The following is a 23,035-nucleotide window of genomic DNA, read 5'->3' on the forward strand; positions in this document are numbered from 1 at the left end:
AACAACAACAACAACAACAACAACAACAAAAATAGATTTGGAGAACTGCCTGATTCATGGCTAAACCATTGAAAAATAAGGCTCTGCCTGGTAAATACCATTTAGTAACGAAATAGGCACTTCAAAAGAGGATAAACTGAATCTCAAACAGTTAAGAGATACCTTTCAGAACATGATGAAATCTTTAAATATTTTTCCAAAAGGTGATCTTTAAACATCATGTTATGGAAAAAATGGTGGGAAAATTATATAACAATAAACAGCTAAATATTTGAATCCTAGTTTTTAAAAAATTTATATAAAGTTGTACTTATAGCCTCAATTTTGTTAAATATAAGATAAACTATTTCCATAATGTTTAGCTTCTTTATTCATTTCAAAGACAAATCAAACCTTTTTTCATTATTTACCATGATACTGTATTTCATGCCTCAACTAGATTCACTTTAAGTGACCTTTTTCTAGTACCAATTATTCTTGACCAACAAGAACCTCCCATAATTAAAAGCCTCAGAGATTACTCAAGAAGAGAGTATGGAGAATGAGAACAGTCAGCTGAGGAGAGAACTCCAAAGAACACTTATACGTGAAGCAGAAGTAAAACAGCCTATAAGGATACAGAGAAGAAACAAGAGGGTGATGCATTCACAAGGCAACCCATTACATTTTTACAAATCTACCTGTTGAACCCATTCTATTTTTTATTAAATTTACTTGTTGGTGAACTCTTCTCTGTATTGAGTTGAAATCTCCTTCTGAAATATTCTGCTCCTAGTTCCAGCTACTAGAACTACATGGAATAAATCTACTCCTTTTTTTTTTTTTAATATAGTGGCTCTTTAAATGCTAGAAAAAGTCATCCCAATAATAATGATAGCTACCACTGTACTGAGTAACTAATGTGTGCTGAAAGGAGTACTCAGAGAGGTTGGGTAATTTGTCCACAAGTATGCCAAAGCCCATGTTCTTTCTACTATGCTATGCTATATCCTCTATTTCTCTTCTCTAAATCAGTCTCCATATGGTTGCCAGAGTAATCTTTTTAAAACCCAAATCTGATCATGTGATTTCTACTGCATAAAACCTTTCAGTGGGATTCCAGTATACTGAAGATAAACTCCTCGACACGGTTTACAAGCCCTCTGTGATTTGGCCACTTCTTATCTCTCCAGTTTCACCTCTCACAACCACTCCCCCCCAACCACTATGAATCTCACCCCTTCTCTAATATCCAGTTATATGAACTGTCAGTTCCTGGAATGTGACATTCTCTCTTTTGTTTCAGAACCATTGTAAATGCTATTCCCTTTATATGGAACACTCTACCCCTTACTCCCTCAGCTTAAAAGTCACTTCCTCCCTGAAGGCTTCTTTGACCACTAAAGGCTACGTTTGTTGTCCCTATTATGTATTTCTATAGTACTCTAACTAACACTATCTTTGAATACTAACTTTAAGACTCTTCAAGTCTTATTCAAATGTTTAGATTCCTACCACTAGCATAAAAATATCAGGCAAACCAAACAGCACAGAGTACTATGGAACACCTGTGCATGAAAGCTGTAACTATTACCCGGATAAAATAAGGTTTCCCCTTCAAAGAAAAAAATATCAAATTTTACACAGGTTTGTATTTTACGGACTTCTTAAGAGCTTCCAAAATTGACTTAAAACCATCAATAGGTGACATCTTTTAAGAGGACTCTGGACATTATCATTCTAATTACTCAAATTCCTATTTACTTTTATTATTAATCTTACCTTATGTGCCAGAAGAAAGTGGCAATACAAGACTATACTTTCTAAAAGCCCCACACTCACCCGAAACCCCACAATGAGAGTGATCATATAGATGACGTTGTTGAAGGGTAGACTTTTTGTAAATAACATGAGGATGGCCATTTTCATAACTAAAATGTTTGGAGTCCTCTGTGGTATTCTTTAATGGTTCAATAAAATATTCTTCATCTTCTGTAGCAATAACACCATGCTAAAAGAAAAAGAAACAAAGAATTTACCAAGAAGAATCATTTTAAATATTAATTAGTATTATTACCAGGAGTCAAAAATAAACTGATACCTCTCCAAAAAGGAGGTTAAAACACATGTTAATAGAAATTTAGTGAATTATCTATACTCGGCAAAACATTATATAAATTTTCCTATTCTTTAAAAAGGATGTTTAAATACCTTTACATGCTATGCCCTGTACTAAGCATAACACATACATTATTTCCTCTAATCTTCCCAATAACGATGTGAGGTAGCAGAGACCTCTGTATGTTCACTAAGACTTATTTCCTTTCCAAATTGTGCACACAACTTAACTGACTCCTATGTTTAGGTATAGCTTTGTAATTGAGTTTTGGCCAATAGAAAATAGGCAGAGCATATACCACTTTCAGGCCCAACCCCCGAGAACCTCTCCAGTGGAATTCTCTACTCTCTCTGAGAAAAGACCAGGAAAGGTGGAAGCCAAAAGAGAAAGAACATGGGTCCCTGACTGACCTCATGGAAAGCTGTCCAATCTAGACACACATAAGGGAGAAATAAACTATTGTGATAAACTACTCCCATTTAAAGTTCTATGTTACACCAGTATATATGTCCTTAATTCATATATGTCCCATACATCCCCATTTTGCAGATGAAGTAATAGGTTCAGAGGTTAAGAACCTGCCCAATATTATATAGAGGTAAGTGAAGGCACTGGTATTCCCACAAAGCTCTGCTCTTATTTACAGTATTATATTGCCTTACATCTATTTACTTAGCCAAGTCCTACTTAGCTCAGTCATAGCTCCTCTTTAAAACTTTTTTGAGTCCAACTGCAGTAGCTTCAGCCTCCTCTGATCTCCAACAGAGCTTATTATTGGTATCATTTATTTTAAATTAATTCTATTATGCTTTGCTACATCTCAAGTCTTGAATCTGTATTTAAATTTGGTATAACTTTCCAACTGCATGTTTTATTTTCCCAACCATACTATTTGCTCTCTTAAAGAAAGGGTTTCTTGGTATCAGTTACACCCATAGAAAATGTCTCATATGTAGTATATACAGCAAATGAAACTTGCTGATTAAAAGAAATGAGATAGTAAGTTATCTACATCAGAAATAAGAACTTCCATCCTTGTCTAATAGTGTTTTCCTAAGAATGGCACATGTGAGGACTGTTCTTAACCCAACTAATTTACCCTGTAACACTGGATAAAACATAAACTCTCTGAGCGTATTTCCTCAGCTGGAAAAATGAAAGGGTTGGTGTAAATTAGTGGTTTTAAAACAGCACTCTAGGGATCCCTAAGGGTTCCATGGAAGTGCCCTTAGGGGACTTCCCCAGACAACAAAGGTAGACCTACATGGCTTGGATTCCTGGGATTAGGAATCAGCTGTGCTTTTATTAATCTATATATTAAGTTTCCACATAACATTTCACTTGAGAAAAGAATTTTGCCGATTTAAAAAGAAAAAAAAAGCTAAAAACCTCTGGTCCAGGTAATCTCTAAGATCCCTTTGAATCTAAACCTCCATGATTCTGTTTAGGGAAATTCATGCTAAGTACCACATGCTTGGAAAGAAAAATAAGACATAATCAGAGCTGCTCTAAGTTACAGATGAAGTTGGCAGCCACCTACATGAAATGAGCTAAAGAATGCAAAAAACAAAAAAGCAGACCTAGTCACTTCACATTATTTTCACCACTGTTTGCTTTACTTTAAGGATATTAGTCCCTAAATTAAATGCAAATACTGACAGGAATAATATAATACGCCAGTAACAAACTCTAATACCTGATCATGAATTACTTTACCATAAAGATTAACAAAGTAATAGCAAACTGAGCAAGGCTCCTGAAGAAAAGAAGGTGCATGCAGAAGAGAGGGCTTGTATAAGAAGTTTTGATAAGTGTCTAGAGTACTTCCCAGAAAGGGCAGAGCACTAAAGTCATGTGATGCTGGACTGTGGGCAGATGTCAAAAGGTCCTCAGCAAAAACTCAGGTTGCTGGAGAAAAATAGAGTCAGAAACTTGGTAAGTAAATAAAATCTCTAATTTCAAGAATGGAAAGGCCCTGGAAGAAAACCCAGAGTTAGGTACTCTGTAAAATGTTTACTCTCATTATCTCATTTAATCTTAATAGCTCTATGAAGTAAGTACTACTATCAGGTCTACTTGGCAGATGAGAAACCTATACTGAGCAAAGCTGAGTAACAAATTCACTCAACTATCTTTGGAGACTGGACTCTTAGCCACTATAATTCCCTTATCCTCTGAGGGTTGCTTTTCTTTTTTTAAAATAATTAATTAATTAATTTTGGTTGTGCTCGGTCTTCACTGCAGCATGCAGGCTCTCTAGTTGCGGCACGTGGGCTTAGTTGCGGTATGTGGGATCTTAGCTCCCCGACCAGGGATCGAACCCGGGCCCCCTGCATTGGGAGCACAGAGTCTTAACCACTGTACCACCAGGGAAGTCCCCTGAGGGGTGCTTCTAACTTTGTCTATTCATTCACCAAGTATGTTTTGAGTGCCTATCACACGGCAGGTACTGTTCTAGGTGGTGGGAATACAAAAGTGAAAAAAAACAAAGTTCTGGCTCTATCATGGAGCTTACATTTTGGTGGGAAGAGGTAGAAAAAAGTCATTCATTCACTATATAAATAAATAACCAATCAGGTAGTAAGAAATGTCAAGAAGAAAAATAAAGCAGTAAGAGGACAGAAAGTAATCAGAGGACAGAGAGAATTATATAAACTATTTAGGATGGTCAGGAACATCCTCTATAATAAGGTGATATTTGAACAGAAACTTGAATAAAGTGAAGGAGCATGCCAAACAGATATCTTGGGAAAGAGCAGATCAGACAGCGGGAATGGCAAATGCAGAGGCAACAGGGTAGGAGCATGCATGCAGTATTTGAGAAACAGCAAGGAGCTACTGTGGCTAAAGGGAGGGAAGGGGAAAATGATTATGAGATTAGAAAGGTGCTGGAGGCCAGATGATAGAGGACCTGAGTTAGGTGGGAGTCCCAGAAATCTGGGCGTGCCTAGCAAGAGCCCTACTCCCACTTCCCTCAGCATCCCACTCACCTCGACACTGTTGGCCTCAGGACCATCAGGATTAATCTCATCATGCCCCCTTTCCTTGTCATGCCAGTGCCTCCAAAATGCCCAAGATCCAACCCCTGGATTCTACTCCCCATACTTAAGTACATCATGTTTTCTTCTGATCCCATCTTCTACTTCCCCCCTTCACCATTTAAAACACTTCTACTGTGTCCTCTCAAACTCAAGGTCAATTATATACAAAATCTCCTATACACTCAGCCTCATCTGTGAATGTTCACTTCATCTTGCTCAAACAAAAACCTGAATCTCCCTAGATAACATTCTTTCTTCCCTGTAATCTTCTGGAATGGTGGCTACTTTCTCTCCTACATACCTCCTATTGGACCTGGAGGTAGGGTTAAGAGTTCTTGTACTCATTGCCATTTCTAAACAATTATCCCACTCTCCTCCAAAAAAAGAAAAAACCTTACCACCTTCAAATCCCATACCATCACCTTCTCCCTCTGCTAGCTGTAATTATCTACTGACCCAAAGTCACTTTCCTCATTCCTCAAGGATCTTAGCTTCTGGGTCACTGTCACCCTCTGCAATACCACTCCTGAATAATTGTTGACTTCAGTATCTTCTTATATCATTGGTTCCTAAAATTTGTGTGTGTGCACGTGCCCTGAATCCCTCTGAAGGTCTAGGGGTGAAGCCTGGGGACCACTTCTCAGAATAATATCTTAAATGCAAAAGAAATATATAGGATTATAAATAAAACCAATTGTAATGAAATACAGTTATCAAAATATTTTAAAAATGTAATATAGTAATACATATGCCTTTTTGTAACACTTTAAGAAGCTTTGCAATAGATCTAATAACTACTATAATTTCACAATAGTGATTAACATAAATAATATTTTAAGGGACCTGCAAAAACTGTAACACGATATGAAAATATCATTTCTATCAAGACAAAGTTACAGGTACTGCTATTACTTTACTGGCTTGTTACCGATATTGTTAACTGAAGGAAATGTTAAATTTCACTTAAGAATTAGTAAAGATAAAGATGAAATTTTCCCCATTCCAGTTAACAAACCCCCTGAATTCTATCCATAGACCCCAGCTTAAGAACTACTTACATAGATGGTCTCTTCAATCCCTGTCCTCTCACTTCCTTGGCTTCCTCTCCTTTGAATATTTTGTCCATCTTACCTTAGACTAGTCTTGCTTTAAATTCATCATCATAATCTCAACTGTGTCCTTGACGCTTCATGGCAATTATACTATGTTTCTCTAGTTCATTCAGTATCCTGCTCTCTGGGATAAATATTTCATACTTTCTCCTCTCTACTTAATCCCCTAACACCTCATCTTTCCATCGTCCATTCCAACAGAAAACAGCACACAACCTCCTGCAAACTTCTACAACCACAAATACCAACCTACCTGCATCTCATGTCCATATATTCTATATTATTTCCTGTTATTATGGATGAACTGTCCATTCTCCTAGATAAGAACAATTATTCAATTTATGTAGATGATTTCATCCCTTCTCACCTATCAAAGAATTCACTCCAGAAATTTCTCTTCTCTTTACACAATCATTCTCATTTTTATAAAACAAAATGATAAAGACTCCCACTTCTGCCTGCAGCAACTGATCATTCTTGCTTTTCCAAAAGTCCTCAAAATAATTGTCTATATATTCTTTACTCTTCTCCCATTCCTTCTTAAACCTACTCGCATCAGGCTTTTGCCTCTTTTCCAAACCCCACTATGACTTCACCAAAACTGCTTTTGCCAAGGTCATCAATAACTTCTTCACTGATAAATTCAATGATTGGTTTTCAGTCATACTCTTATTTTGACTCAGCAGCACTTTTCCCTTGAAATACTTCCTTCTCTTAGCTTCTAGGATATTTGCTTCATTTTCCTTCAACCTTCCTACTCCACTGTTCTTTGCTGTCCCCTCCACATCTTTCCGATCTCCCTAACCCCTTGGAGCACCCAAAGGCTCAGTCCTTAGACCTCTTATTTATTCTATATATACTCTCCCTTAAGCAATTTCATATAATCTCCTGGCTTTAAATGTCATTTATATTTATATAGATGAGTCCCAAAATAACTTCATAACTCACATCTCTCTCCTGAACTCCAGGCTTGCATACCCAGCATCCTATACAATATCTCAGGTTTAACATGTCTAACTGAAGTTATGATATATACCACCCCCCCAACCTACTCCTCCAACAGCTTTTCCATCTCAGTTAATGTCTGAGTCTTTCTCATCTCATGTGGCTGCTATTTTCTTCTAGTTGCTCAGGCCCCAAGCTTGGAATCATCATTGATTCTATCCTAACTGTGTCCTCTAAAACCTAACAACTGGCACCCAAGTTTTCTTTCTAACCTCACCTTCCATTACTCTTCCTCTCTCTCACTTAGCTCTAGCCATGGTAGTCTTCTTGCTGTTCCTCAAACACTCTCAGATCAGACCTTTGCACTTGAAGATTTCCACCTGGAAATCTTATCCCTCAGATGTCAGTATCCCTTTCCTCATTCCTTTTAAGGTCTTTACTCAATATTTTTTCTACATTAGAACTTATCAGTATCCAACATATTATGATTTTTATTTACTTATCTTATTGTGTATCTCCTCCACTAGAATGCAAGCTATACAATAAGAGGGATTCTTGTTTTGTTCACTGTTGTACTCCTAGCACCTAGAACAGTGCCTGTTACATGGTAGGTACTTATAAGCACTTGGTGAATGGATGAATTAATAATGGAAAAAGTAGACAAGCAACTATGAACATAACTAAAAGAACAGAAAGTCTAATGGGGTCATTGGTCTTTTTAAACTAGGTTTATAGTCTTTAGTATCTTAGAGAGATAGAAGAAAATCATTTTTCATCAAATAAGAACAAAATATGAAGAAAGAAACAATGCAGGAAAGATCTGTTGAAAATTAGAAATATGACTGCTATAATTTTTAAATCAATTAAAGAAAAAGAAAGCAAAACTGGGAAAATCTCATAGAACTTAGAACAGAAAAAAAAAGGGGAAAAGCGAGATAAGAGAAGCAGAAAACCAATTACAGAATGGGGTGGTGAGGGACAAGGAGATAAAATCACTAAGGAAATATTTTCTTAAATTTCTCTAACTTGAAGGAGGGTCTTTAAATTGAAATCACCCATCAAATACAAAATAGGGGTCAGGAAAGAAGACCCACAGCTTACCACATTATTTATAAGATTCTTGAAACAGGAAGGATAAGGAGAAAAGCATATCATTTTGAAAAAAATTTTTTTTTTAAAGAAGAGGAAAAGAACAAGAAGCAGACGTCTATCTGCCACCCAAAATGTATCAATGCCAATTTTTTTTAGCTCTTTAAATCTTTTCCTAAGATATAAAACCATAGAGATAAATTTGATACCCCATATTTCCCTTTTCCAATTCTACCATCCATGGTTCTGAAGGAAAACTATTTTTGAACCTAGAATTCTATATCCAACTAAATTATTTTTTTTTTTTTTTTTTTTGTGGTATGCGGGCCTTCCTCTGTTGTGGCCTCTCCCGTTGCGGAGCACAGGCTCCGGACGCGCAGGCTCAGCGGCCATGGCTCACGGGCCCAGCCGCTCCGCGGCATGTGGGACCTTCCCATACCGGGGCGCGAACCCGGTTCCCCTGCATCGGCAGGCGGACGCGCAACCACTGCGCCACCAGGGAAGCCCCCAACTAAATTATTAACCAAACATGAGGGTAACATAAAGTCACTTTCAAATAGGCAAGGACTCAGAAATTTTACTTCTCAGGCACCTTTTCTGAGGTAATTACTTGAAGATGTTCTCCAACAAAACCAGGATGTAAACTCAGAAAGAAGAAGATGTGGAACTAACCTAGGAAAAAAGAAATCCCAAGATGAGAGAAGTGTAATAGCTCAAGAAATTAATTAACCCATACACTCCAAGAAAAATGCCTCCAAAGAAGAATGGAATATATTCCAAGCAATAGGTATAAGGACTAAGGAACTGGATGAAACTGATCAGTTGGTAAAGAAATCTTTTTTTTTTTTTTTCTCAATAAGACAAAATAAAAGTAACTAGAAACTCCAGAAAAACAAAACCTAAATAAGAAAGCCATGGTTCAAATATAAAGCAAACTAAAAAGTAACATTATTTTAAACAACTGATAGATTATAATGTTAGGAATTTTTTCCTTTGAGTGGTGCAAGCATTGTAAAACTGAAACTATGGGTAAGGAAGTATGATTAGAAAACACTAATGATCTCTACATTGAAAACTATTTTATATAGAACAATTAAAAACAGAATTGGTTAAAAGGGGCCTTAGAAAAGTGGGATTTTAGAAAAACTTGTTTACATATTCCATTTGATTAAAAATGTAACATGATATAAAATAAGAATGAAGGCAATGATTACTAAAACTGGTGGGTAAAAGTGAGATGAAGAATAGGATATTTACATAGTATCTGCTCACAAAATATCTGCTCACAAATTCCTTATTAGTTCCCAAGGGGAAATAGTAACTTTAGTGGACAAACCTGGCAGACCACACCTAGATCGAGCAACATTGTAAAGCAACTATACTCCAATAAAAATTAACAACAAAAAAAGTGAGTCAACATGGACCATGCAGTTTCAATAGGAAGCAAAGTACAACAGGTGTTAACAAATAGAAATAAGAGAGAATAAGACACACAGAAAGTCTCAATGAGGATGAAAAATAGATAAATGACACTCTGCTATCCCCTTAAGTATAAAAAAATTTCCATTTACAACCTTCTTCTCACTTTTGCCTCATCAACATCTTTCACCATTTCATCAGTAGTCACTTATATCAGCAATTCTCAACTGTTTCCAGAATTAAATTCTCTTCTAAATTTCAGAGCTATGTTTCCCAAAAGCCAACTAGACATCTTTAACCTAGATTTCTTCAGATTCTTCACATTTACTATATCAGAGTCAATCTCTTCATCTTCCTTCCTAATCCAACACTCCACTACCATTCCCTTTCTCTGCTAGTAAATTCATATACAGCCTCATCAAAAAGAGAAACCTCAATCAACTTCAATTACTTTCTCTCCTTCATCCCACACCCAGTTCAATGATATTTCAATTTTAAAAAATATTATTAAATATCTACTGTGTACTGTATGCCAGGGAAGAAAAATTAATGACACTAATCCTATAAATTTTCTCACCAAAATGTGGTTCAAATTCTATCTTCTCCATTCCCAGTGCCATAGTCTTGCTATAGGCCTTCATTATCTCCTACATGATCTAACTCATCTTCATATTTCCAATAGCTCCTCTTTCCTCAAATCTCACAATGGAATTTGTTTTTTTTCCCTAAATCTCAAATCTGTTCATTTCACCACCCTGTTAAAATTATCAATGGCATAATGAATGTTAATGCCAAATTTGAAGAGCTTGATCAATGACTAGGAACAGTATTTTTCTATTGTACTTAACAGCAAATGTCATTTTAACATGTAAGAAGTTTTAAAACAGATTTATTTTGGATAATTTATCTTTATTCAAAAAGATAAATCTCTTTTGTATATAAAGCTTAACACTGATTATAGAGAAAGAAGCTAGTGAGGAATGTATTCAATGTGTCTATTTTATAGGAATTAAACCCAAATAGTAAAATCTAAGTAATCATTTTGACTTATTAATAGTTAAAGAAAATAGATAATCTGAGCAAATTCTTATATATACCTATAGTGAAAATTTTTCTCCACTGTGTGGTTCTTAAAACTCCTTCCAAATTTAGAACTATTTAAACCCAACTCTAATTATGTAGTTGTTTATACTGAAGTAAAAATGAGGATATGGATATGATAGAGTAAGGAAGAAAAACAGTTTCTGAAAATGTGAGTTGAGCATCAAAATGTGTGTACTCTTTTAAACAGATAAAGCTTTAATGAAACATCTATACCAGCCTGAACAGGATAAAAGCAGTAAAGGAAGTGTGAACTAGAGGAAGTAGAAGTAGAAGAACATGCTTTGTTCTACAACCATTACTATGTGCCACCTTGAACTACATATTTACCATTAGACTAGAATGGACTCAAATGCCCAGGCTAGAACCTATACTCTTGAAATCCAATTTCTAAGTAAAATAAGATTTATTATCAATTTTCAGATAAATATGGGGAAAATTATTTCATAAAGAGACATTGATATAAAAGATTTTCCTTCAAGAACTTATAAACATAAGTAGGTCATAAGTAATTTTAAGCTATGTTGATTACCAGAGAAAGATAGTATAGAAAGAGACCTAAGGAGGCAATCCATGTCATGGTTCCCTGCCATAATATATACATACATACATACATACAATACCCTTAAGCTCCTCATAATGACTGAGTTTTCTTTATGCATTAAGGATATCTTATTTGAACAGAAAAATGTAACTCTAAAAGGAAACATGAGGTTTCATTCATTCTTCTACTAATAATATAGGGTTTTAAAAATTGTTCTTACTTTGAAAAGTCAATACAAACATTATGAAAAAAGATTATCAAAAGCAAAGGCAGGGCTTCCCTGGTGGCGCAGTGGTTGAGAGTCCGCCTGCCGATGCAGGGAACAGGGGTTCGTGCCCCGGTCCGGGAAGATCCCACATGCCGCGGAGCGGCTAGGCCCGTGAGCCATGGCCGCTGAGCCTGCGTGTCCGGAGCCTGTGCTCCGCAATGGGAGAGACCCGCGTACCGCAAAAAAAAAAAAAAAAAAGCAAAGGCAGCAGAAATAACAAAAAATTTTAGAATGTTACCTTCCCTAGATAAACCGTATATATATATATATATATATATATATATAGAGTGTCACCTTCCCTAGATAACCCGTATATATATATATATATATATATATATATATATATATATATACACACACAAACACATATATATACATATATGTATATATGTATATATTTTATTAATCTGAGGAAAGACATTTATATTGTGAATTTATTTCCCCATCAGAAATTTAAAATTATAACATCTACTTACCAACCCAACACAGTTGCTTAAAGCCACTTTAGTTGTACTACGTTGATCTTGCAAGTATCCTGTGTAATGACAGTTGTCTAAAAAATCATGTTTCCACTGGGGTCCATCTTTCCCCCAATATTCTACTGTAAAATGTTTGGACACAAAATCTGTGTTGAGAGTCAAGTTTAGGTGAAAGTGCTTGCCATAGGCTGAAAGTTTAAAAAATAACTTAGATACTGCCTGTTGTGGATCGAAAGTGTCCATACTCCGTCTTCTCCTGGAGTGCTTATCATTCTTCACAGTAAAGCTGAGAAAAGCTCCATTTTGATCAACCCTTATTGGAATAGTTAGCTGGTACTGTTCTAGATAAGTCAGGAATTCCTCTTTGTAATCACAAGGCAGAGAATCCAGAAAAAACACATGGAAAAGAAGAAAATTTAACAGAACAAAGAAGTAGCAGTATAAACAACAACTATATTGCTTAAAACTATGCATCATTATATGTGAGGCATGGACAAAAAATGTTATATTAAACAAAAATGAAAGAGTAGAAGTTTAAAATCTCAAGATGAATTAAATTCCAAGTATTCCATTCCTTAAAAAAATTCTAAAATTATTTTGAAAGCTTATTTTTCTTTTTTAAATCTAATTTTAAAGACATGAATTCTAAAAGCTAAATTCTACAGTAAATATGAATATTTTATATTGAAACAAAAAACAGTGAAAAGTACACATATGTAAAAGAACAGAATTTCATTCAGATAAAATATGTTTATGAAAGTTATCCAAAAGAGTTTACATAGAATCTCTATAGTCTTGTAGAATTTTTTTTTTTTTTTTAATTATCACTCACAATGTAAAAAGCAGCCACTTTGGAAAATGGTCTGGCAGTTCCTCAAAAAGTTAAACACGGAACTACCACCTGAGCCAGCAATTCCACTCTTAGGTATTTTTACAAGAGAAATGAAAACGTACATCGACACAAAAACTTGTACATGAATGTTCATAGCAGCATTATTCATAATAGCCAAAAGGGGTAAATAACACAAATGTCCATCAATTGACGAATGAATGAATAATACGTGGTATATTCATACAACAGATTATTCTACAACAGAAAGGAATGCAGTACTGATACATGGTATGACATGAATGCCTTCATAATCAAAGTTCATTATCTAATACTATAAAAACACTATGCTAAGTGAAAGGAAACAGTCACACAGAATTCCATTTATATAAATATACAGAATAGGCAAATCTCTGCAGAGAGAAATAGGTTAGAGGTTGCCTAGAGCTGGGGGTAAGTTGGTTTGGAGGGAACTGGGGAGTGACTGTTAATGACTTCAGAGTTTCTTTTTTGGGTAATGAAAATGTTCTAAAATTGATTGTGATGATAGTTGTACAACTTTGTGATTACATGGTATGTATACTATATCAAAATAAAGTTGTTTAAAAATTATCAGATTGACAGAAAATTCAGGGGACTATTAAATATATTTTCCTCACTTAGGTGTACTAAATATTACCAATCTACCTTCTTAACCACATCTTCCTTTAGCTAAATTTATCACTAAGGTTGAACCAAATGTCTGCAAATTGCTTCACTGTCTACACATGAAGTTCATCCACAAATATAAACTCCCATGAAACCATGACCAAATGGAAAAAAACTGAAAAATAATATTTATTTCCCTTCTCATAAATAAGAGTTCATACTAAATGCTATGGCTTTGTTGATCTACTTTGAGAGCCACATTTTGTACATATGGACTTCTAGATATATACATCAAACTATAATAGCCTTGAAAATCTGGCTCATCAGCACCAAAAAAATGAACTATACATTCATGGGAGGAGAATCCAAAAGGTATGCTTTCAATAATTCCATAAGAATTGGACTGGTCCATGGAAAACAAAATGACCTTCACCCCTGGGACCTCTGTTAAGATCTTTTCTATGATATGAAGTTCAATTTTACGGATTAAAATTATAGGGATCTATGTATTAGAATTTGAAAAGTCGAACTTCTTATAACTCTTACTCTTTTATCCAGCTTCCAGTCCTTACATCAGAATTCTTAAGTTTGGAAACATATTTTTCCACTAAGGGTCCGTATTAGAAGGATCTTATATCAGAATTTGTCTGCTTTCTTGCTCTTTTACGAGAAAAACCTTTGGATTCCTTTTGAACGTGACCTTGCCTGTAAATCCTGGCAATGAGTAACCCTATTAAAGTTTAGAATTCAGAAGAAGAGGCCTAGGTCTATCATCTTCTAAGAAAGACCAGTCAACTCTAAAATGCACTGGATATTAAATACTAGTAGGACAAGTTAAACAGACTCTTTTAGAGTCATTAACATTTATGAAACTAGCACTGAATTGACACAGTAGGCCTCCGCTCCTACCAGTATACATCCCAAAGAAAATGTTCATCCAAACTAAATATTCAGTCTTTTCTTGTAAGATTAATAGCAACGTTTTTTTGTCAGTTTCAAAAGCAGGAATCCTACCTTGAGAACTGTATGAAAGCCTGTGGTCACCATGAAATTCCGATGAAGCCATGACGAGGCTCAAAATCCAGGTCAACGTCTTCCACAAAATTTCCATAATTTAGAAAACTGGATGATTTTTTAGAGGGCTACCTATGTGCTAGAGAGTCAATACCATGCCAAAATCGAAGCATAACAATTTTATTTCTTTAATACCTCTTGCAGATTAGTTATTAGATATTCCACTGTTTAACAGGTATTTTTTTCCAACATCCCGTACTTTCTTCTGTATCTGGATTCATTTTCTCAGTCCAAAATTAAAAAGATAATGATGGTAAAATTTTCATAAGCAGAGCATTAGGCTGATTAGTCACTAAAGTATGGCCATTTTTTAACCTAGAAAAAAAAAATTTAAGTTAACTGAAAAATATTCTGAATGGACAGATCTATATTGCTGAATGCTTGGCAAAGGACATATACTACAAAATAACATAATTAAATCAAACCATTGTTGTCCTTTACAGTTTAAATAAACATTCACAAGACTACCAAATTAGAAACCTAAATGGTTAGCAGGATAATGCCAAAGCTACTTAATAATCAAAGAACGAACCTGAAGAGGATTATAAAAATTCTTTTTAAAACTTTGAAGATAACAATGTATGGGTATAGTGACTAACCTTTTGATAAAATAAAAACTAGGCTGACTTTACAAAGTTCATTTTGTGAAAGTGATAAACAGTATGTGACTGCATTCCTTAACATGCTTTTCAGTACACTGCTGTCCAGAGATTGATTTGTTGCTTTATGAGGCACCTATCTTTTTTTTCTTACAGAGTAGATCTACAAATACACAGTGGCATTAAGCAGTTGTCTGTGAAAACTCAGACAGTAGCATAAACTAAACTTCTGAAAAGTTGAACCATATTTACTGTAATCCTTGACTTTATCTGGAAGTCTTTTATGACTCATAAAGCAACACATATGAGACAATTTAAACTATCTAGAATGTAACTGTAAAGAAAAGTAGTTCATTTTCTGAAAAGAACTTTTTAAAATTCAATTCAGGTATCACAACAGATTTCATGTCCTATCTCACGTACTTTTCTTTCGACTTACAACTTCAGAGTCCGTGAATTCACATTTTATACAGAACACTGACATACTTGGCTACCTGATTTCCCGGCACATAGCACTTTAGAATAAGAAAATAACAAAGGGACTAGAAACTAGCTCAGTAAAAGCACAAAAGTGACAAAAAAAGAGGAAAAACTACAAAGAAGTTTTAGAAGCCCAAGCAATACAGTTGGAGGTAGAGACAAATAGCCCCTATGTAGCTTAATAGTTCATATTGTGTATTACGACTGTGTTACAGCTGAATATCTGATATTCAAAATACTATGCCTGAGTCAGGAATAAAAGGTTAAATTACTTTTAATAATGTAACTTATTGTTATGACAGAGAAGTACACAAAAGATACTAGATTTTCATCCCAAGACCCTAATACATGGGATTGTCATATAATAAATCCTTACATATTTGTTGATTGAAAAAAATGGATGAGTAAATGAATTAATTAATTAATAGTGATTAAAATAAAATCAATTTAGGGATATTAAAGGATATTCAAGATTAACTGTAAAATTAACTTATTTGGAATACTTCATTCCCTATAGTGCTAGAAATGTTGTTATTACAACATATAAAACAACCACAACCATTTAAAGTTCCTTACATCTGTGTCTACAAGTTATTAAACTGCTAAACCTTGGAAAAACTAATTCATTAATCAACAACTGTTGTCTTACAATGTTTTAAAAATGATGTTATAACAACATGGGGATAAGAAAAGATTAAGACACAGTCCTTGCCCTTTAGGAGCTCATAATCTAAGGAACAAAGAAAAAACTCAAGACAGACTGACATATGCCATAATAAACTTATAAAAGGTATTAGAGGAGATCAGATGAGGGAGATGACTTCTGAGTCTGATGGGTGAAGGAAAGCTTATGAAAAAAAGTAGCATTTCAGATAGACTCTGGAAGATGAACAGAATTTCACAAGTCAAATTTCTGGGGGCAATCATTACAAATTAAAGAAACAGAGTCCACAAAGTCTAGATGGAAAGAAAAAAATGGAAAATATTATTAGTAATAATAGTAAGTTTGGCTCGTATGCAGAAGACTAACAGGTAATAATATCTAGAAAGGTAGTTTAAGGTCAGGTCCAAAAATAAAGAGAACTTTAAATATATGTTACTTCTTTTAATATTCACAAGCAATATTTACAAGCAATCTTGTAAAGTAGGTATTATTGCCCCTGTGTCACGAAGATGGCCCCAATGATTCTTCCTCCTAAAATCCATGCCCTTCTGTAACCCCCTTCCTTTGAGTAATTTGATCCTAACTAATATAATACCTCAAAGGTGAGGGGATGTCACTTCTATGATTAGAGTACAAAAGATTCTGACTTCATCTTAACAGTAGACTCCCTTGTCGGGCTTTGATGAAACAAAGCTGCCATATGGAGAGGCTCACATGGCAAGGAACTGAGAGCAGCCTTCAGATAACCACTGGCTAGGAAATGAGGCCCTCAATGCAATAGCTTGCAAGAAACTAAGTCCTGAATATGTGAGCTTAGAAGCATATGCCTCCCCAATTAAGTGTTCTGTGGTGACCTTAGTTCTTGCCAACACCTTGACTGCAGCCTCGTGAGAGACTCTGAAGCACAAGATAGAGCTAAGCCATGCCCAGACTCCTGAACCACATAAACTGTTAGTTAATATGTGTGTTGTTTTAAGCCACTAAGTTTATGGTGATATTTTTTGCACCAATTGATAACTAATACAGCTGCCAATTTACAGGTAAAGAAGTTGAAGTCATAGTGGCCACTCAGCTCAAAAACAGCAGAGCCCAGAGTCATACATGAGACTATCTGACTCTAAAGTCTAAATTCTTTCTATTATATCACACTTCCACTTTAAGTCACTGTAATTTAAATATACAATAGCAGTTGCATACAACCAGTATCAAAATAGATATTCATAAATGATATGTTAATTAACATGAAATTTTAAGCAACTTGATACACAATAACTGTTTCATCTCAAAATTTCTTCTACAATGATTTAGGCAAAACAACAGGCACTATATGTCCTTTCGCAGGCAAAAATCTATAAAGAGATTAAATCACACTGTCATTCAATAACAGCACAGTTGACCCTTGAACAACATGTGAGCCAGGGGTACTGACCTTCTGCAAAAATCTGAATACTACCTACAGTTGTTGGCCCTCTACACACATGGTTTCTCCATAATAGATTCAACCAATCAAGGATAGTGTATTACTGTAGTATTATTATTGAAAAAAATCCTTGTATATGTGGACTTCCAGTTCAAACCAGTGTTGTTCAAGGGTCAATGGTAAAGAAAATAATCCAGTTATCTTGATTCCCAACCTACTTATGTACAGTCTCCAGCTCCTTAACAGTTGCTTCATGAACATTTACTCTTCATTTTTTTTTCAGATCACTTGAGTGTTTTGCATAAAAATGTCTGACATTAAGTGAGTCCCTCATGTACTTTAATCTTCCTTTAAAGAGGAATATATAATTAACACATTTGAGTTAATTTCTAGTAGTGGTGACAGATTTGTATTGAATCACATTCATCCTATCTTCCTGGGCTCTGAAACTGACAAACTTGCAATATAATTACCTGGGTTTAGGGAACAACTCTTTTTTTCCCCTTGAGAAATTTCCTGCTCTTCACAGTTTTTTAACCTCCACTCTTACCATTACTAGCACTGTCCTATAAACGCCCAAGTTAAGTAAGCCAGAAGCCTTGAAAGAAAAGGTAGTATGTAACTACCTGGTCAAAAGTACACTAACATTTGATTCAAGGACCTGCAGTAAAAAGAGCACTGATGCATATTAGAAAGGGCAGGAGCTTTGAAGTTAAGCAAATCAGAGCTACAGTCTTGGTTTCACCACTAGCTACAGTATCTGGCACATGGGCATTCAATAAATTTGAGTTTGTTTCTCCTTTCTCACTCCTTCCTTCCTTCCCCACATTTTTCAAGCCTCCAATGCCAGTGAGGAAACTTAACAATAAGTAAACGAGTGGGCTCAAGTTCAACTAAAATCAACAACAACTACCATAACTAACCACTCTTAGTTACCTACACAATAAAAATGAACCGGTGAACCTACTTTCTGATACCTACTGAAGAAGTTAATCTGGACATCATAAACATATATGTATAGATACTAACGTATCCAGATATAGTTTCCAAAATTCAGATTGATATTAAAATAGTACATAATTACCCAGAAATCATAATGCATTAACTCCTTACATTGTACAGCAGAAGCATTAAGCTGTGGAAAGCACAAAGGTTTTGAGTCCTGTCCTGACTACAGGTTACTTAACTTTTATAGATGAGATGTTTCCCAGATTACACAGGATGTAAAGTGTTCACATAGTTCATTTTAATGGTTAAATAAATATTAGTCCCCTTCTCCTTGTTATCTGACTCATCACTTTTCAAAGGCCTTCCTTCAAAACTAGTTTCATTTTCCTCCTTCCCTTAAATGTGGAATGGTTGGATATGATGATGGAATCAATCAACTAGATTGTATTGTCTTTTAGAGCAAACAGTAAAGAATTTAAGTCATGGTTACTGGGCTTACAACTATTTTAAATTTGAAAACAGAATCAAAACTTCCATTTTACATTGATTTCACATAGGCATTTTTCCCTAAGACAAATGCACCAACCAGTAGAGTTAAGGGATCATTTAACAGCTTCCATGGATCAAAGCTACACTAAGTAGAAATAAGATCAGACAACTTGCACTTTATTGATTCCCTCAGTAGTCTGCCCTGGTTGAAGGGTACTTACTTGTCTTTTCCTCTATCTTCTTTACTTCCCACTCAAATGATCTAGGAGTAGCCAAGTAACAATTTCCTTTCACGAACTATCATTATGGAGCTAAAGAACATGTATAACATCCTTCTCGACTTCTTTCATTCATCTTAACTCTGGATATTTCTTTTAAAGCCAATTTCGTCTTCACAGAGGAAGCAACAATATTATGCTTCCTTCAGGTACTCAATTTTTATATGTGAAAATTAACTTTTCATCTCATTTTCCATTTATTCACTCAACAAATATTTATTGTCACCTACCATAGGCAAGGCTTGAAGTACAAAAGTTTCCAGATCAGTTATGAATTTTGCGAGATTGGTTTCCAAGGAAAGGTGCAGTTAAAGAGACTTAAAACTTACTAACAAGAAAAGCAAATAAGCCAAAAGCAAAAATACAAAATATTATTCTACAAAAATCAAGGCCCAAATTACATATAGTCCCAAACTGTTTTTTTCCAGACGGCAAGTTAAATATATGTTATCCGTATTATAACTTCTCTCCTGAAAAACAGAAACACCTTTTTCTCTTGACATTAGCTCAAAATGTTGATAATCAACTATGCCCTTTGGTAGAACCAAAAGAGCTATCCACTTCTTCCACCTTTTACTCTTCCCCCACCAAATGTTCCAAAGAATGTGCTACTAACTCTCTTAATATGTTAACTCTCTTTATTCTCTCACGAAAGTCACACACAGGGTAAGATTTGGCATAGGGGCCCATCCACTAGTAGTTACTAATGGTTGCCAAGGAAATGAAGAGGAAGTGGTACGAGTAGACAAGAGTAGGAATTAATCTTACACGTATTGGCCTAGTCATGAAAAATATTAAAGTATTTCAGGTCTTGAGGGTAGAGGTTTTTGCCCTTGAGAATCACAAAAATATTAATACCACAATACAGATTTCATTTGCCGCCATTTGTGAGAAATGAATGAAGTTGATTTGTTTGAAATCAACTTATTTGCCTCTATAGCTATTCCTTAAAAGCCCCAAACACCAATGATCACATATAAACACTAAATTAATATAAACCAGAACTGCAGCTACCACTTTGGTGAAACACAGGAAAACAATTATCTCCAAAATTAATTTTCTAAATTTCTTCAACTATACCAGTTTTATGTTACCTTTCTTTCCCTGTCATGAATTTTGAGAGCTATCATTCACACATCTAAGTTTCAGTCTAATCAACATAAGCTAAAAAGGGAAAGGAAAAAAAAATTTGTCCAAGAAATTTGAACCTAAAGGAATATGTTGGAAATCACACTCCAGTGTGTTTTTAAAAGTTCCAAGCAATAGTTCAGTTTCCCCTTTCCTCCCTCGTTCTGCTCACCCTCGCCCACCCACCCCCATCCCACTTCACCCAGACAGAGGGTAACAGTCTGAGCTGCCCTGGTTGAGTTGATCCTAAAGTTAACATTCAGCAGCCCATTTCCAGACAGCAGCGCTAAATCTATTTGGATAAAACGCGTGTGACCCAGACAGTTGGCATTTGGCCCAAACGCGTTGCACCGGCAGCTCAAATAAAAACAAGAGTAAGAAACTCACTCTCTTGTTCCCTCTCAGTGCGCTTTCTCACTCTCTTGCTCTCTTTGCCTCCAGTACAACAAGGAAAGAAATTACCAAAGACAGGAATTGTAGTACACATTATCTGAAGGCAGCTTTCCAATAAACCCTCCAGCACAAACCCCTCCCCAATCTCTGAACTTTGATCCCATATACCATATATACAGACATACCCGATATTCAAGGCTCCGGAGGGTTATGAGTCTAGCACGTCCCAAGTGGCCAAAAGTAAATCAAAAACACACATTTCCATCTCTTTGATTAGCCTATTAAGAGCTTAACATATCTAGAGCATCGGGACTATAGCTAGCACATTAATTTTGCCCTCTGAGCCCAGGCATAAAATATGCACTTGTCTGACTAAGACACTGACTTGAACTATAAAATGCAGGTTTTTCTTTAAGAAAACTGAAAATCAGATTAAAATACACATCATTATTACTTTCCGGATTACTATTTGGTGATTAAAGACCACAAAAATCATCATCAAGTCATACTTCACAAAACATGTCTATTTGTATAATAAACGTATATTTTTTTGCATCATAAAATATTTGCAAGACCCAGAATTCTCCAACCCCCGACTAGTCTGGAGTTAAAAGATTTCTATCTGTAAAATGAGTTCAGTCAAGCTCACTCATTGCCATTTAAAAAAAAAAAAAAAAAAAGAAAAAAAAAGAAAAAAAAACACACAGAAAAAAGTTTCCTACGCGTTATTCGGAAGACAAGCAAAGCACAAGTTTTAATTTAAAAAAAAAAAAAAAGGTTTCATTGAATATTGTGAAGTCTTCCTTACCGTTTTCATCTTCAAATTCTGATAAAAAGTAAGTTTCAAACAATAGAGATTGCACTGGACGACTCACGTACTCCCTCTCCTCTTTTTTTTTTTTCTGCCCCCCTTTGCAAAGCCACAGCAGTGAGTTAGTTATTCTGCAGCCAGAATAAAACCCTATAGTCTGGCTAACCCGGGCTTTAGAGAACGGACTTTCCGATTTGGCAGAAAAAGAGATGCCTTCAATACATCCAGGCTATCATCCTGAGATGCTGCCTTTGCAAACCCCCTTTCTCTCCCGCACCCCCTCCCTCCAAAAAAAAAGGGGGGGGGGGAGAAAAAAAAGAAAGGAAGGAAGGGAAAAAAAAGACTTATTGGGGGTGGAAGTGGTGCCCTCTCTTCCTGGACAGCTTAGTGCCTTTGCTATGCAAATAACATGTGAAGAGCATCAAAAGGTATCAGGAGAAAAGAAGACAAGAGGAGCAGGAAGGGCAGCAAAGTTTTGTTGAAGTAGCCCTAGATCTCACTACCGGCCCCCAGCCAACTTGAATTGCAGCAGTAGAAAATTTTGGCAGCTTTTCCTCGGAGGCAGAGCACACTGACGTCAGTCTGCAGATGTGCCGGGCTGCGTCGGGTGCGCATGTGTCCTGGGTCGTCACGTGGAGGGGGAGGGGAGGTAGAGGTACAATCGGGGTAACCAACTACCAGCCATTCAGAAGGGTTTAGACAATGTCAACTTTTCCACCCTGTGAATGAGAGAAATTCTGGCCCTTCTAACCTCAATCCCCTTCCCCACTCCGCCTCTTTTCCTCCTCCTCCTCTAACCTCTTTTAAGAAATTCTAGCCTGGTTTGTGATTAGTTGTTTCTTGGAAGAGGGAAGGGGGAGGGAGGATGAATGGCTTTAGATGAACTAATGTCACTGTAGTGCCCTTCTCCGTGTATTTTTTTTAAAGTCCACGCAACAATAATGTTAAAAGTTGCACATAAACAGTGTCTGAGGAAACTATAGTAAACTTCAATCAGTGGCAGATTTCAAGACTCGGTAGCTACATGTGCACAAAATGCCTTTTTTTGTTTGTTTGTTTTCTAATATACCTCAACAAGTAAAATTGCCACCAAAAGGGAAAGTAGACTAAAGTAAACTAAGACCATCACACTTTCCATCTGATTACTGACTTCAGGTTATGCGGGGCTTTAGAAGAAA

At 35.7% G+C, this 23,035-nt stretch overlaps 1 protein-coding gene across 8 annotated transcripts in view; it reads right to left on the minus strand.

Annotated features, from left to right (window-relative positions):
* The window catches only part of ADAMTS6 (ADAM metallopeptidase with thrombospondin type 1 motif 6), a 299,242-nt gene that overhangs the window by 270,935 nt on the left and 5,272 nt on the right, over positions 1–23,035 (minus strand). For 2 of the 8 annotated variants that reach the window (XM_055086594.1, XM_024124793.2), the window contains exons 1-4: positions 21,855–22,334; positions 14,588–14,962; positions 12,094–12,458; positions 1,822–1,990 (exon numbers count right to left, since the gene is read on the minus strand). In XM_055086594.1, the coding sequence (XP_054942569.1) occupies positions 1,822–1,990; positions 12,094–12,458; positions 14,588–14,684 (631 nt within the window). In that variant the 5' untranslated portion in view covers positions 14,685–14,962; positions 21,855–22,334. Of the gene's footprint in view, positions 1–1,821; positions 1,991–12,093; positions 12,459–14,587; positions 14,963–15,669; positions 15,732–21,231; positions 21,467–21,854; positions 22,338–23,035 lie in introns of those variants that run through there. The other 6 variants (XM_055086595.1, XM_055086596.1, XM_055086591.1 and 3 more) reach the window with 5 other exon arrangements.

This window comes from Physeter macrocephalus, chromosome 8 (assembly GCF_002837175.3).
Source record: "Physeter macrocephalus isolate SW-GA chromosome 8, ASM283717v5, whole genome shotgun sequence".
Taxonomy (NCBI): Eukaryota; Metazoa; Chordata; class Mammalia; order Artiodactyla; family Physeteridae; genus Physeter; species Physeter macrocephalus.